The sequence below is a fragment of the Drosophila grimshawi genome, unplaced genomic scaffold, assembly GCF_018153295.1.
Source record: "Drosophila grimshawi isolate 15287-2541.00 unplaced genomic scaffold, ASM1815329v1 contig_44, whole genome shotgun sequence".
NCBI classification, from domain to species: Eukaryota; Metazoa; Arthropoda; class Insecta; order Diptera; family Drosophilidae; genus Drosophila; species Drosophila grimshawi.
In genome coordinates, this window is record NW_025063240.1 from 19387699 (window position 1) to 19403481 (window position 15783).

A 15783-nucleotide genomic window follows, 5' to 3' on the forward strand; every position below is an offset into this window, starting at 1 on the left:
CACCTTTCCACCTTGCCACCTTTTGGGTGCAAATATTTTTTTAGCGCAGTGTTGTGTGCCCCCCTTTTGCCTTTTCATGTTGCATATCTCACTTGTGGCAGCAGCAACAACTGTGGCAAAAGGAATTCGCAATGTTTGTATTTTTAGTTGACATTTTCCACATGTTTTTCGCTTGTTTTTCTTACTTTGACTTGACGCAGTTTTCGAGTGCAATAAATTAAATTATGACTGTAGGAATTTGTCAATTTTTAGAGCAATGTAAGATAAATGTATGAAAATGTTACAGTTTATGATTAGAAAAAGGCAAAATAAGCAATTAATTAAATAACACACTTTTGCCATTCATTTTATGGGAAACTTTAGCGAAGAAATCTATTATAATAGAGAAACATTAAAATTGAGTTTACTTATACTTAGTTTATTAAATTATATTAAGAAAGCTCAGAATTAGCGTACAAATACCTTCGACTCTATCGCTATTCTATGCATTCCGCTAAATTCTAGATTTTGTGGAACAAATTGTAAGATAGTAGTTATTATATCCCGTCTGCGAAGCAGGGATTGTTGCATTTTGGTTCCAGTTTCGATTGCATAGATTGAACTTTAAATAAGAAGCTTACACTTAGCGTAGAGTATCTAGTAAAGACAAACGACAAGTTCTAATAGTTCATAAAGATGTCCATGAAGTCAACTTGCCTGCTAACAAAAAACAGCATCCTTCGCCTCAATCTGGATGCTGACCAAAAAAAAAAAAAAAAACAATATTGCTCAAGCGACCGCAAATGGCAACAAATTAACAATTCATTGTCTTTGATGGTAACTTCCCTCTTTCAGCTCCTACCCACAACCACAACAACAGTGTTGTATTGCTCTGGTTATCTAGGTGGGCCGCAAGTTGTCGTTGTCGTCGTTGTCGTTGTCGCTGTGGCTGTTGTTTTGTGGTTGAGGTTGACATGCCGCTTGAACCCAATAAAATCCAGTTCTGCGCCCCTCGGAGGGAGGCTGTGCAAAAGGTTTTTTGATTGGCCTGCATTTTGCATCGTGTTTTGTGGCAGTTGCAGTTGTTGCTGTTATTGCATTTTACAAGTCAATATGGATATTGTTATTGTCACATTGGCGAATTGCCCGCAATTTGGCCATTCGGCAAGCAAACGGCAAGCAAAGACACAACTGCAAAAATTGCAACTGCGGCAACTGTGGCAACTGTGGCAACTGAGGCAACTGTGGCAACTGCCTCACGTGTGCCCAACTTCTGCTGGCCAACATGTGGCACTGTCCAAGTAGTTAACAATTCATTAAGTGTTGCATTGCCTGCTGTTGTTGTTGTTGTTGCTGCTGCTTGCAACCGGCTAACAATTTATGGCAGGTTAGCTGCCTGGCTTGACTCAGTTGGTCAATGTGAAAACATGGCTTAAACTGCAGCGTCCGTCCACGATTCTTGGAAGAATTCACTCGCAGATCGCCCGATAATAATTTATGCAATATTTTACAGATACTTTTCGAACGGCTGTCTGGTTCTGGAATGTTGTCGTCTGTCTTAAATTGAAGTCAGCTGTTGCCGAAGCCCTCTTTGTCTACTTGTCTACATCGTTTAGTTGTTGTTCAAAATATGCCATGACTCATGACATGATTTATAGCCTTGTTGCAGTACTGTGTTATTATTATGTCACACGGTAAGGTAAGCTTTTCGTGACCTTATAGAGTATGTGTTCTACCAGAATAATAACAAGTATTTTCTTTTGACTCATACTTTTGTAATCTAGTCTCTCAGACAGTTGGAATATCTATGAAGTTAGTTAGAAACCTTACGAATTTAATTGTTTGCATATTTTCATGGAATTTTAAACAATACTTTTAATACTACTCCAACTATTTAAAAGCTTAGTAAATGCTCCATTTAAGGGTAAAGGTTACCATATTTATCTATTTGGTTCTGCTGCTTTACTTCCTGATAAATAGCTATTGAACAAATCTTGAACTTCGCTCTGAAATTCAAACGTTAAAATTGCGATTTAAGTTCCGCTCATTGTCATTTTTAGTTACTTACGACTGATGATTAAATCCAAGATAAGTTTGAAGTTGAAAAATACTATAAATGCATATAAATTTATAGTATTTTTAACTATTATTGGTTTTGCACACTCGAGTTTCGTTTGGAATTGATTGAAATGCGATGGCAATTTAAGCGTTTTTGGTTATCAATTCGCATGTGGGTCTTATCTAATCTTATCTTAACTAGACTCGAGTGCGCAAAGGTCGTAAAATAAAAGGCCAGTCGATTCAATTAGGCCACACACAATGGCCTTCAATTATGTGGCGTCTATTTGCCTTAATTTGGCGTGAGAACATTCCTATGGAAAGAAGCACCAGTCTGTTCCACAAACATAGCTCAACATCCGGTGGCATTAATGCAAACATTGGATAATATAAAAAAAAGCAAGATCAAAGATCTTTCGGAAAAAAAGAAAATAATTAAAGAAAACGAAAGTTTGTTTTCATTTTCATTCAATTTGTTTGCGCATGTTTTGAGTTCTATTGTGTATTAGTTTTCTCTAAACTTTTGAAATCTTTTGCCTTTGCAGTTTTACGAGCATTATCATTGTGCATTGGAGTGGTTAAAGATAAAAAGCAACCACAAAATACCCCCTTTTAAAGTTTTTTTTTCTTTCAGCTTACTTCATACTTTTTGTTGCGTGTGCTATTTGTGTTTGTTGTTGTTGTTGGTTGTTGTCATTGGCTTGGTTTTTGTCTGGCCAAATATTTGGTGTCAGTTGTTTGGTCTTCTTCTTCTCGCTCTATAGCTTAATTTTTGGTGTATTTTGCTTTTGGTTGTGCGTGTGTGTGTGTGTGTTTTGTGCTGTGGACATTTATTTATCTTTATGGAACATGTTTGGGGGGCCGAAAAACTTTTCCTGGAATTAAGTCGCTTATTACGGCATCTTTTTTAGTCAACCCTAGCCTTAGTGTTCAGCGTCTGCTTATGTAATGCACAGCAGAGCAGACCAGACAGGTGACTGACGACCCCTTTGCCTGCCACATTTTGTGGCACTCACAAATGGTGAATGGGCTTCATTTTGATTTATGACTTTTATGGGCGAAAGGTTAAAGCACTTTTTGATTTACCTCTCAATTTGCTTAAAGCTTAACTCACTTAAAATTTGCATATTTTTTTGGTTTACGTGTTTTTTGTCGTTGCTTTTTTTTGTCATCACATTTTCGATAATCTATGTTTAAATAAATCATTTACAGTTTGATTGATTTCGGTTTTATGGCTTTGGAAATCATAGCATTTTCAACTCCAATGACTTAATTCGACTTATTTTTTGAGTATATCTTTAACACGGCCCCCTCACTTCGTACAAACACTTTTTGAGGTTTTCAATTTAACATGATAATCAAGCCAACTTTATTAGATAGAAATTTGGCCACTGCTTCGCAAAGTTCCTCCAAGTACAGATCTGATAAGCATGCTCATAGCTTATAGTATATTCTTTACTTAAGTCTCCAATTGGTTATATATTATTAGTTATTAGATAACATTATAGCAGGTTATATCAATAAAATGATCTTTCCTAATGAGTCATGGCCTGCACACAGGTAGATTTCTGTATACGTTTCGGTGGTTGTTGCCAACTCGCAACTCGCAGACCGCAAAATGGACGTTCTCCCAATAAAAAAAAAATTGTAATTTGCATGCGCGACAAGCCACTGTTGTATGGGAAGTGTGATGGAAGTGCGAAGAGGAAGGGGGAAGAGTAAGGGGAAATGTTGGCTCTTAACTATTATTTGAGTGACTAAGCCAAAGTGTTTGGTGAGCTGTTGAAGTGCCTAAAAGGCTCGCAAGAGAAGTGTGGTCCTCTTGTCATGGCCACAAATACTTTATATATATATACATACATTCATATAATGTGTGTGTTTGGGCCATTGCTTTTGGCCAATTCATTTGCCAATTGCATTTTGTTTTGTGTGTAGGTTGGTTGTTAACGTTTTTGCTTTCGCTTGACCAAAAAAAAAGTCACTTTGCTGTTGTTGTTTTTGTTTGTTGGCTTGACTAGCGACGCAAAGCCAAAAGAATGAACAACAAGTCGAGAGGAGAGTCGCCTTTTCAAATGGATCCAACGAACACAAATTATTGTCCATGAAATTAAAAATTAATGTCCTCCTTTGATACTCTAGCACGAACGATAGTAGAGTATATTGGTGTGTTGTGCAGAAACTAGCGACTTGAAATATGTATAACAAAATAACAGAGAAAAATTGCGATTATTTATTTATGTATCTGTATGTATTATATAATTTACACTATTTTAATTACACACTTGTGAATCAGCTTCAAATTACAAATAATTTCTTGTATTTTCATCGATTATGCGTTATCAGATCGCTAACAAATCCGACATATTTTCATAAGCAGACTCAGTTGGTTCATTGCGTTCCATGGGCTCGTTGATCTCATTGGGTTCTCTGAGCTGGTTGTCCTCGTTGTCGTCGTAGAAAATTGTTAATCTTTAATAATCATTATCTTCTTTGTTGTGGTTTAATCTCGAAAGTCATTCGCATACAATTACTGAGCATATCCTTTCTACAACCAATTCCAAACATTATTCCTTGGGCAACAGCTCGAGTTAGTGACTCCCTGTATATTGAGTTGGTTGCGGCTCTCCGAATTCGACTTTTGCAGCACTCCTCATAGTGTTCACTTTTATGGTCTTGCGAGCGACACATTTGCCCCTTGCATTGCTCCAAATCTTCACCTTCCAACGGATAACAAGTTGAATACACGAATAGACCTGTAATCAACAAGCACAGAAATATTATCACTTTCAAGTCCATCCTTGACTCTAATCAATCTGCTGGTGGCTGTGTATTAGGCAGTACTGAAATAATTATTAATATTTGATTATTTAAATATGATTTCGCTGGCTGTTTGTATAAAATAAATGCTATTCTCAGCTTGCAAGACAGAAAAAATATGTATGCTGATTGATAATGTTTATTTACTTGTTTTTTATTTTGTGAACTTTGTTTGTCATTATCTGAAACCGAAGGTTGACAGAGGCTAGAGACTCGAAGCTTGGAATACATATTATAATTATTCCACAGCCAGCAAACTTGGAAGGCAGATTACTTATAACATTCTTTAAATTCCGTGTATTGAGGCACTTCCATCTTGCACCTACTCTTCTTCTTCGTCTCGGCACCTTCTACATCTGAAGGAAAATACAATTCGATTTTTTATTTGCCATATCATATTGTATATTTTTAATTTACACTATTTTAACTTTTACACACGCATTTTAATCTATTCTTGAATTATCATCGATCTTAGCTATTATATTTCAATAAAAGTCAGCTGGTTTATTGTACTAACTTAGATCTCTGAGCTGGTTGTCCTCGTTGTCGTCGTAGAAAAATGTTAATCTTTAATAATCATTATCTTCTTTGTTGTGGTTTAATATTTGAAAGTCATTGGCACACATCTATTGAATATATCCCTTCTACAAGGCGCATCCAACGAAAAAGGGACAATATCTCTTCTTGCTGTCTCCGAAAATAATGAGTTGGTTGCGTAATTGTTTGCTTCGAATTCGCACTGATTGCGTCGATCTTGCACACACATCCAAATTCGACCATTGTAGCAATCCACATAGTGTTTATTCCTAAGGTCAAGCCAGTGATGAATCTGCCTCTTACATTGCTCCAAATCTTCACCTTCCAACGGATAACAACTTGAATATACGGATAGACCTGTATTCAACAAGCACAGAAATATTATCACTTTCAAGTCCATCCTTGATTCTAGCTGTAATCGATCTGCTGGTGGCTGTGTATTGGGCAGTACTGAAATAATTATTTATATATGATTTCGCTTGCTGTTTGCATAAATTAAATGCTATTCTCAGCTTGCAAGACAGATGAAAAATATGTATGCTGATTGATAATGTTTATTTACTTGTTTTTTATTTTGTGAACTTTGTTTGTCATTATCTGAAACCGAAGGTTGACAGAGGCTAGAGACTCGAAGCTTGGAATACATATTATAATCATTCCACAGCCAGCAAACTTGGAAGGCAGATTACTTATAACATTCTTTAAATTCCGTGTATTGAGGCACTTCCATCTTGCACCTACTCTTCTTCTTCGTCTCGGCACCTTCTACATCTGAAGGAAAATACAATTCGATTCTTTATTTGTTATATAATATTGTATATTTTTAATTTACACTATTTTAACTTTCACAAACGCTTTTTATTCTAATCCTGTATTATCATCGATTTTTGCTATTATATTTCAATAAAAGTCAGCTGGTTTATTGGATCTCTGAGCTGGTTGTGGTCGTTGTCGTCGTAGAAATATGTTATTCTTTAATAATCATTATCTCATTTGTTGTGGTTTCATCTCTGAAAGTCAATGGTACACAAATTTTTCCTACATATTTTTTACAAGGCCTACCAAATACAATCAGAGAGATGGCACCTCCAATTGTTGACTGCGAAATTAATGAGTTGGTTGCGTAATTGTTTGCTTCGGATTCGCACTCATTCCGTGGATCTTGAACACCTCTCCGAATTCGACTTTTGCAGCACTCTTCATAGTGTTTATTCTTAAGGTCAAACCAGTGATGCATCTGCCTCTTGCATTGCTCCAAATCTTCACCTTCCAACGGATCACAACTTGAATATACGGATAGACCTGTATTCAACAAGCACAGAAATATTAACACTTTCAAGTCCATCCTTGACTCTAGCTGTAATCGATCTGCTGGTGGCTGTGTACTGGGCAATACTGAAATAATTATTTATATATGATTTCGCTTGCTGTTTGTATAAATTAAATGCATTTCTCAGCTTGCAAGACAGATGAAAAAATATGTTTGCTGATTGATGAAGTTTACTTACTTGTTGATTATATCAACCTTCTTCGAATGGCGAATGCAATCAGTTGTTTCTCATTATCTGAAACCGCAGGTTAACAGAAGCTAGAGAAAACAGTGACTAAGAAAGTCGCTTCCTTTTTGTTTATTTAAATTGCAGCTCATACTTAAGATTTGCTATTCCATCAATAAATATCCTGCACACGCGTCAATAACACAGTCGGTTTGAATATTAATACTCTGATTGCGAGGCTATCAGCTGACATGGGCTGTTATCAGCCGTGTTCACAGACTGTTTTGATCAACAATTATAGCGTCGATTTGTATGCTTTTTGTGGCACGCGGCGACCTCTCTGTTGACAGCCCAGACAGATTGTCGACAATTGTGCGCCCCGTCGACTCCCACTTTTTGTGTGGATCATTATGCGATTGTTTTCAACTTTCTCCCGAAACTGATGGGGTATCTCGAAATTGTAGGCGCAGGGCCCAAAAGTTCGCTTACAAACTTGATAAGCACTGTTTATGTAGTTGAAACAACTTAATACACATCTCACTCTAGATATATATATATATATATATATATACCTTTTACTTTGATAGATTTTAATTATATTTCATTTCTAATTAACAACCTTTTTCTGTATCTCTTTCCAAGTCATTGCTAGTCGCTTTGTATATCTTTCTATCAAGTTTTACCTGAGTTTGACATTCTGAAAATAACTTTACAGGGTATGCAATAGTGGACCCACATTATAAAGTGTTGCTGTTGTTATTATTACTACGACTACTGCTGCTGCTGCTGCTGTTGTTGTTGTTGTTCAGTAGTAGTTTGGGTATCTTAAGTGGCCAAATAAACGCTAGCAGCCAATTTTGGTTAAGCGTGCAAAACTCGATTTGCATACAAATATGGCCCACAAGTGTTTTCGCGACTAATTTCGTATGAAAATTTGATTGCTCCCGATTAGAATCGTCGTCGTTTGCATTGTGTTTTTTATTTATTTTTTTATTTGTTTACCAAGTCAGACAACTGCCCTGCCAATCTGCGCCGTTTCCCCTGCCCCCCATCAGTTGGGTCAGTTGAACGACAGTTTGTTTGTTTCATTTTTTTCTTTTTCTTATTAAGTAATACTCGTAATTATTATTATTATTACCATATTTTTTATTTTGGTTTTTGCTGTGATCTCTTTGCCTTTTATGCATCCAAGAGTCGTTGGCCTTCCACTTTAATTATGTGGCTGTTAGATACAGTTGGCTTTAATTGCCATTTGCAGCTTGTTGCCCATTGTTGTGGGTGTGATGTCAGATATATGTGGATTTATATATATATATATATATATATATATATATATATATATATATATATTCATATATGTTTTAGCTGCAGTTTGAAGCCATAAAAAGGCAGGCGGTAAAATTCTTATGTCTACTGAGATATGAGCAAGATATTACGTTGTTTGGTAATACCAATTTGTGTGCGGCTTATTTAATATTTGAATAGTGTTGCAATATGTTCAAATAGCTTGTCTTATTCTTCTTAGTAGATGTAGAGCTTCGCAGTATTTCAGTTGGTTTTCTCTGCAACAAATAATAAACATAAATCACAACATATGCAGATTTTATGCCAATAAAATAGAATTCTGTAGTCGAGAGAGCTCGTCTTTGATTTCATCGGTACACAGTTATTAGTTTAAGATCTGTTTTTCTTATTCGATCTGCATTAAATATGCACAGTTGATCAAGGTACATCATATACCAATTAGAGGACTATATCCTTATAAAAGTGATTGCTATCGATATTGATCTGCGTAAGGTATACAAATATATATCATAATTGATGTAATAATCTCAGAGATCGACTCACTGACTAACCTAAAAGAATATATACCAACTTTATAGTTTGTGGAGATGCTTCCTTTTGCCCGTTACATATGAGTTGAGGGTATAATAAGTAGTCATATTAGTTAATCATTATTAACTTGTGAATAATAGTGACCTCCAGAGATATATACATTTAAAATCAATTTAAACCACAACTGATATTTATAGCATAATAATTTGCATATATTTCGCATAATTTTGATTTTCCTTGAATTAATTCGCATTAAACACATTTGTTTCTGTTTCTGTTTTTCTTTCTATAATTACAGTGAAATCAACAATTAAATCCAACAGATTTTTGTTTTAACAAAATAACGAGAAAAGTATTTTGCATAAAAAACAACAAACGGAAAACGAATCCCAAAAAAAAAAAAAAAATAACGAAGAAAGATATAAACCTTATCCAGGAACTGGAACTGAGCCCACAAAAGGTCGAGACTCAGCACAGCGGAACGGTGGCATGAATAGCCAACGAACACCCAACGATGGCCAGCATGCAAATTGATGCATTTTAAGTGCAACAACAACTAAACAGAAAAAAAACCAACACGAAACACGAACAGCGGCTAAAAGCAGATTTTAAGCAAATTAATTAAATTAACATAAAACACACACACACACACACACACACACACACTCAAAAAAACACATGGAAATCGGAACCAAAAACAATTAGCGGCCAAAACAAAAATGGAAGTTGCCACAGAAGTAAAGCAGCACATGAATGAAAACGAAATAGCAGCAACTGCAACAGCAACTGTAGAAAGAGACGGAGAAGAGGAAGAAGATGGAGCAAGAGCAATGGCAACCACAGAGGAGACTGCAATTGCGATTGTGACGTCATTAAGCAACCAAGAGACTGATAAAATGGCCATCAACGATACAACTAATAAAGCAAGCACCACATCGAACATGAACATGAACACGAATACACTCAGATTGCAGGAGGATTTCGCATTTCTGATGCCAGCTGCTGCTGCTGCTACTGCCGCTGTGGCAGCAACACAACGCAACACCAAATCGGGCCACAATGCCACCAAATCGGCCAGCAACAGTCGCAGCAGCTCACTGCGGAAACAGCGACGCAATGCTGGCAACCTTCAAGCAGAATCTGGTGCTGGTTGTGCTGGTGGTGGTGCTGGTGGTGCCGGTGTGGTGCAAAAGGATATGAAAATATCGCAATCGATGACATCGCTGCCAGCCGATGAGCTGCAACAGGAGCGACGTGACGTCATCCAGGCCAAACTGCATCTGGAGCGACCCTACAACAGCCTCAAGGTGAGTGTCGTCCGGCTGCAGGTGCAGTCCACAATTTCCACTGTGGGTTGTGCGCATAAATTTGTAATTGTTGCAAGTTGACTTTTGTCGCAAACTCTCTCTCGCTCTCTCTCTCTCCCTCTCTCTTTGTCTCTCTCGCACACGCTAACAAGTTGTGTTTGCTCTAGCCGCCGATAGAGGGGGCATTGCTCCATTCATGGCCATGTGTCTTAAAAATGACAAGCCACCGTTAGGCATATGAAATACTTGTTCTGATTCTAGTTCTTGTGCTTGTTTCTCTTGTTCTTCCCTCTCTCTCTCTCTCGCTCTCTCTCACACATTCTCTGTGTGTGTGTGTTGAGCGGAAATTGCTCCGATAAATTATTAATAATTCATTCATTTGATTGGCTTGCCATGCAAATGAGCGACACATAACGGTTAAAAAAAATTGACAAGGTGTTTTTTTTACATAAATTCCACAACGTGCCAATTTGCAATCTTTGCTCGGCGTTTTGCGTATCTAAACGTGGCTCGTATAAACATTATTTAGTTCGCCCATATTAAGTGTTAATATTTATTATGTTTAATTTAATTTAATTATAATAAATTAAGTTTGACAGATTCTAAAACCATCATCTTCATACACTCGATGAGGAGGGTATTATTATATTATGTCTTTGAAGTTTTGTAACTTCACAGAACATATATATATATATATATATATATATATATATATCAGCAGTCGAGTCGATAATATTTCCTATTTGTTCATTTTTAATACTGCTTTGTTTGCTATTAGTACAAATATTGCTGTTCAAATGAAATGAGTAAATAAATTATTTAAATGTATAAATTAACATTTAATTTATTTATTACGATTTCCCATCCCGTCTTATCAACCAAATGTGATAATTGTGTGCAAATTTGACAGCAACCAATTAGTTTTCAGGCAGGTTGAGTTAACTTTCAAATAATTTCCACCAATTAGCAATGTACTCACTGCAATTCTAACTTCCTGTTAAATTTAGTATGCCTTGCTGAGTGGACGAAGGGGTGGAAGGGGTGGTCTGAGCTGTTGCTGCTTATTCAATTTAATTAATTGCATATGGCGCCAGTCATTCAATCAATTCATTCGACACATAAACTACAAATTTTGATTTGATTCGTCGTAATGCAATTGCAATTTTAGTTTGTTGCTGCCTTTTGACTTTGTTTGAGCATTACGAGATCGTGTTAATCAGGAATTTCCTCTACATTTGTGTTGTTGTGACTTTTTCTTGTTGTCGCCGCGCCGACAAATAAAAATTCAATTTAATTAATTACGCGCGCTTTTTACAATTTGTTTTTTGAGCGGCTTTGACCCGGTCAAAGCTTTTGCTGTCGGCCCATAGATAAGCATATTATCGCGTCCATATTTGGCTGCCTGTATTCAATTCCTCAATTCCGTGTATTGAGGCACTTCCATCGAGCACCTACCTGTTGCACCAACTCTTCTTCTTCGTCTCGGCACCTTCTACATCTGAAGGAAAATACAATTCGATTCTTTGTTTGCCATATCATATTGTATATTTTTAATTTACACTATTTTAACTTTCACACACACTTTTTAATCTATTCTTGAATTATCATCGATTTTAACAATTATATTTCAATAAAAGTTAGCTGGTTTATTGTACTAACTTAGATCTCTGAGCTGGTTGTCCTCGTTGTCGTCGTAGAAAAATGTTAATCTTTAATAATCATTATCTTCTTTGTTGTGGTTGTGGTGAAACGCAGTCGCTTACGCTCATATAACATATTCTTTCTACAACTCGGACCGAACATACAAATGACAGTTCTTCGAATTCGACTTTTGCAGCACTCCTCATAGTGTTCACTTTTATGGTCTTGCGAGCGACAAATTTGCCCCTTGCATTGCTCCAAATCTTCACTTTCCAACGGATAACAAGTTGAATACACGAATAGACCTGTAATCAACAAGCACAGAAATATTACCACTTTCAAGTCCATCCTTGACTCTAGCTGTAATCGATCTGCTGGTGGCTGTATACTGGGCAATACTGAAATAATTATTTATATTTGATTATTTATATATGATTTCGCTTGCTGTTTGCTTAAATTAAATGCTATTCTCAGCTTGCAAGACAGATGAAAAAATATATATGCTGATTGATAATGTTTATTTACTTGTTTTTTATTTTGTGAACTTTGTTTGTCATTATCTGAAACCGAAGGTTGACAGAGGCTAGAGACTCGAAGCTTGGAATATAGATTATAATCATTCCACAGCCAGCAAACATGGAAGGCAGATTACTTATAACATTCTTTAAATTCCGTATATTGAAGCACTTCCATCTTGCACCAACTCTTCTTCTTCGTCTCGGCACCTTCTACATCTGAAGGAAAATACAATTCGATTCTTTATTTGCTATATAATATTGTATATTTTTAATTTACACTATTTTAACTTTTACACACGCTTTTTAATCTATTCTTGAATTATCATCGATCTTAGCTATTATATTTCAATAAAAGTCAGCTGGTTTATTGTACTAACTTAGATCTCTGAGCTGGTTGTCCTCGTTGTCGTCGTAGAAAAATGTTAATCTTTAATAATCATTATCTCATTTGTTGTGGTTTAACCGTTGAAAGTCATTGGCACACAATTATTGAATATACTCGTATCCCTTCTACAAGGCCGATCCGATATTAACCTATCGCGACCATCTGCACTTGCTGCCTTCGATGAGTTGGTTGCACCTCTCCGAATTCGACTTTGGCAGCACTTCATAGTGTTCCCTCTTACGGTCTTGCAAGCGACACATCTGCCAGTTGCATTGCTCCAAATCTTCACCTGCCGACGAATCACAACTTGAATATACGGATATTGAATTCTAACTTCCTGTTAAATTTAGTATGCCTAAAGATCAGTTATATAAAGGAAAGCTTAAATAAATAAATACCATAAAGATACCTCAACAAATTGTGAAATTATTTTCATTGCCAAACGCTCCACCAAAGTTGCAAAATCGGAGATTATATTTCTCTATGCTCAATTTTTGATTTATGGTTTTTATTAGTATCTGATTGCATATATATATTATAAATATCAACACAAAAATAATCCCACGTTTCAATTCGCAAAGCTGAATTATTGAATATGTTGATTTATCAAATGCATAATTGCCTCTCGCAGCTGCCACCGAAAAACTCGAAAACTGTACAGAAATTTGAGTCATTCAGCGGCTGAGTGGACGAAGGGGGTGGAGGAGGGGTCAGCGAGGGGGTCGGTTCGGTCTGAGCTGTTGCTGCTTATTCAATTTAATTAATTGCATATGGCGCCAGTCATTCAATCAATTCATTCGACACATAAACTACAAATTTTGATTTGATTCGTCGTAATGCAATTGCAATTTTAGTTTGTTGCTGCCTTTTGACTTTGTTTGAGCATTACGAGATCGTGTTAATCAGGAATTTCCTCTACATTTGTGTTGTTGTGACTTTTTCTTGTTGTCGCCGCGCCGACAAATAAAAATTCAATTTAATTAATTACGCGCGCTTTTTACAATTTGTTTTTTGGAGCGGCTTTGAACCGGTCAAAGCTTTTGCTGTCGGCCCATAGATGGCTAAGCATATTATCGCGTCCATATTTGGCTGCCTTAAATTACTTATTTATTAACAACTATTAATGGTTTCTCTCTCTCTTTGTTTTCCGCAGAAAAACTCACCGAGCAGCGCGAGCAGCAAGTGCTCCAGCAACAACAACAAAATGCACCGCTATTCGTGGGGCAGCGGCCACAGTCACAGCAGCTCCACCAGTCTGCACAGCAGCGCCACCCTTGGGCTGGGCTCGTCGGGCAAAGATGACTTTTGGGCGGCCATACAAACGAACTATAATTACATCATGGACACGAACCTGCTCGATACGTGCAAGGAGGCGCGGTTTGAAATTGAGGAGGCACAGCCAACGTCACGCGAGTACAAATTTACGGGCAGCCAGCTTCATGTGAGTATTAAAACTTGCGCCCTCTATCGTGCAGTAGCAGCACTTCTATGTGCTGAATGTTCTTAGACCTAGTTAGTCAAGTTTCACAGCAATCTGTACTAAATCACACTTAGGTTTGCATGTTAAACATGTAAATTGAAAGTTTTTATATATATGTTATAATGCTGTTGTGTATTTTTATAGATATTGGATGATAATCAGCGACAGGAGGGTCTGTGCGAAGATCCCAAGGAGTTGCGACGCTGGCTGCGCGACATGGAAAGCAAACTAGAGAGTTCACCAACCATTTCGGAATTGACGCTCTATTCGAATGCAGAATTACAGCGCCATCTAGCAGTACACTCGGTAAGTCTTTAAGTTTGATACAAAAATATACATGTAGCATAAGCTGAGGCGCAAAATGTTGCAGCAACATGCGTGCTGAAGCAACATGAATTGATGGAGTTTATTGAGTTATTTTAAATTGTGAAAAATTTGTGGTAATTTTAAATTCATTATTGAAGACTGCATTGCATTGTTTACAATTTATCTAACTTACATTTTTTTATTTATTTTTTTTTTGTTTTTAGAAATTTAAACAAAAATTCTCATTTTATATACAGGATATATCTCAGCACTCTTTCTGCTCAAACCGAAGCTATGTGCAGCTGGCTGTCGATTTGTTTTTTTTTATCACAAAATCTAACTTAAACTTTAAAGAGCAAATACAGAAAAAAAAAACGTGAAATAAAAAACCCTCAAAGATAAATAATGATGATAACAAGCCATAAACCAGACTTTAGCCAGACACACAAAAAAAAAAAAGCAAAGATTGAGATTGAGATACTAATCACAGGTAAAAGTGTAACGAAGTGAACACAAAAATTATACGCATTTCATTTTTCTTTTCATTTCGCAATGACTTTGACTTTATGTGCTTTTCATAACAACTTTTTTCTGTTTTGTTTTTTTCTTCCACGTTTCCGTTTGTGCGTGCAACAAAAAAAAAAATACGAAACAAAACTGCAGCAACTTGCTAAAGTCAAAGTCTAAGAAATGAAAAAAAGATATAGACAAGTATCCAAGATTGTGTAACTCTGTTGTTGAGGGGCACATAGGATGGAGAGGGGGAGGGGGAGGGAAGCACATATCAACTTGTTTGGTGCAGTAATGATCGAGCGTTAACTACGCCCCCTTAGCCCCGCCCCCTCTGCGTACAATGTTCCCTTGTGTTTTCCGTTTTCATTTTCATTTGCCTTACGTTCAAATTTATTGTGCTGAAAACAACAAAAAAAATATACAAAATAAAAAATAAAAGTGAAAATTGCTTGGTAAGACATAAATAAAAAAAAAAAGGGAGGGGGGGGGGGGGGGCACAATTGTTGTTCATTGTTGATAACCCCAAAAAGTGAACAGCTTCAAACGCCAACTGGACGACACTTGAATAGTCGGCAAATGTGGCCCCAAGATGTGGTTTCCATTTCTACACCAGGGGGATTATTATCTAGCTAGAGTACACACATACAGTTGTGGTCAAAATAATAGTAGCATTTCATCAAAATACGACTCATTCAAAATTTGCAATATGAAGCAAAAATTTAATTCTGCCAAACAAAAATGATTTATTTTATCAACTGGGAATGTTTTTCAATACTAATATTTTGCAAATGATAAATGTAATAAAATATATACTGAGAAAACTTTACTATTACTTGACGACTAATAATAAATTAAAACAATGATTTAATAAAAATTCATATAAAATAGATATAAAAAGCTATGCCAACAT

At 36.4% G+C, this 15783-nt stretch overlaps 1 protein-coding gene across 1 annotated transcript in view; it reads left to right on the top strand.

The window, feature by feature from the left end:
• LOC6556690 (serine-rich adhesin for platelets) overlaps window positions 1–15783 on the top strand; it is a 111847-nt gene that overhangs the window by 1589 nt on the left and 94475 nt on the right. The window contains exons 2-4 of the mRNA XM_043215392.1: window positions 9022–10030; window positions 13728–14015; window positions 14199–14360. Coding sequence (XP_043071327.1) covers window positions 9443–10030; window positions 13728–14015; window positions 14199–14360 — 1038 coding nt within the window. The 5' untranslated portion in view covers window positions 9022–9442. The remainder of the gene's footprint in view (window positions 1–9021; window positions 10031–13727; window positions 14016–14198; window positions 14361–15783) is intronic.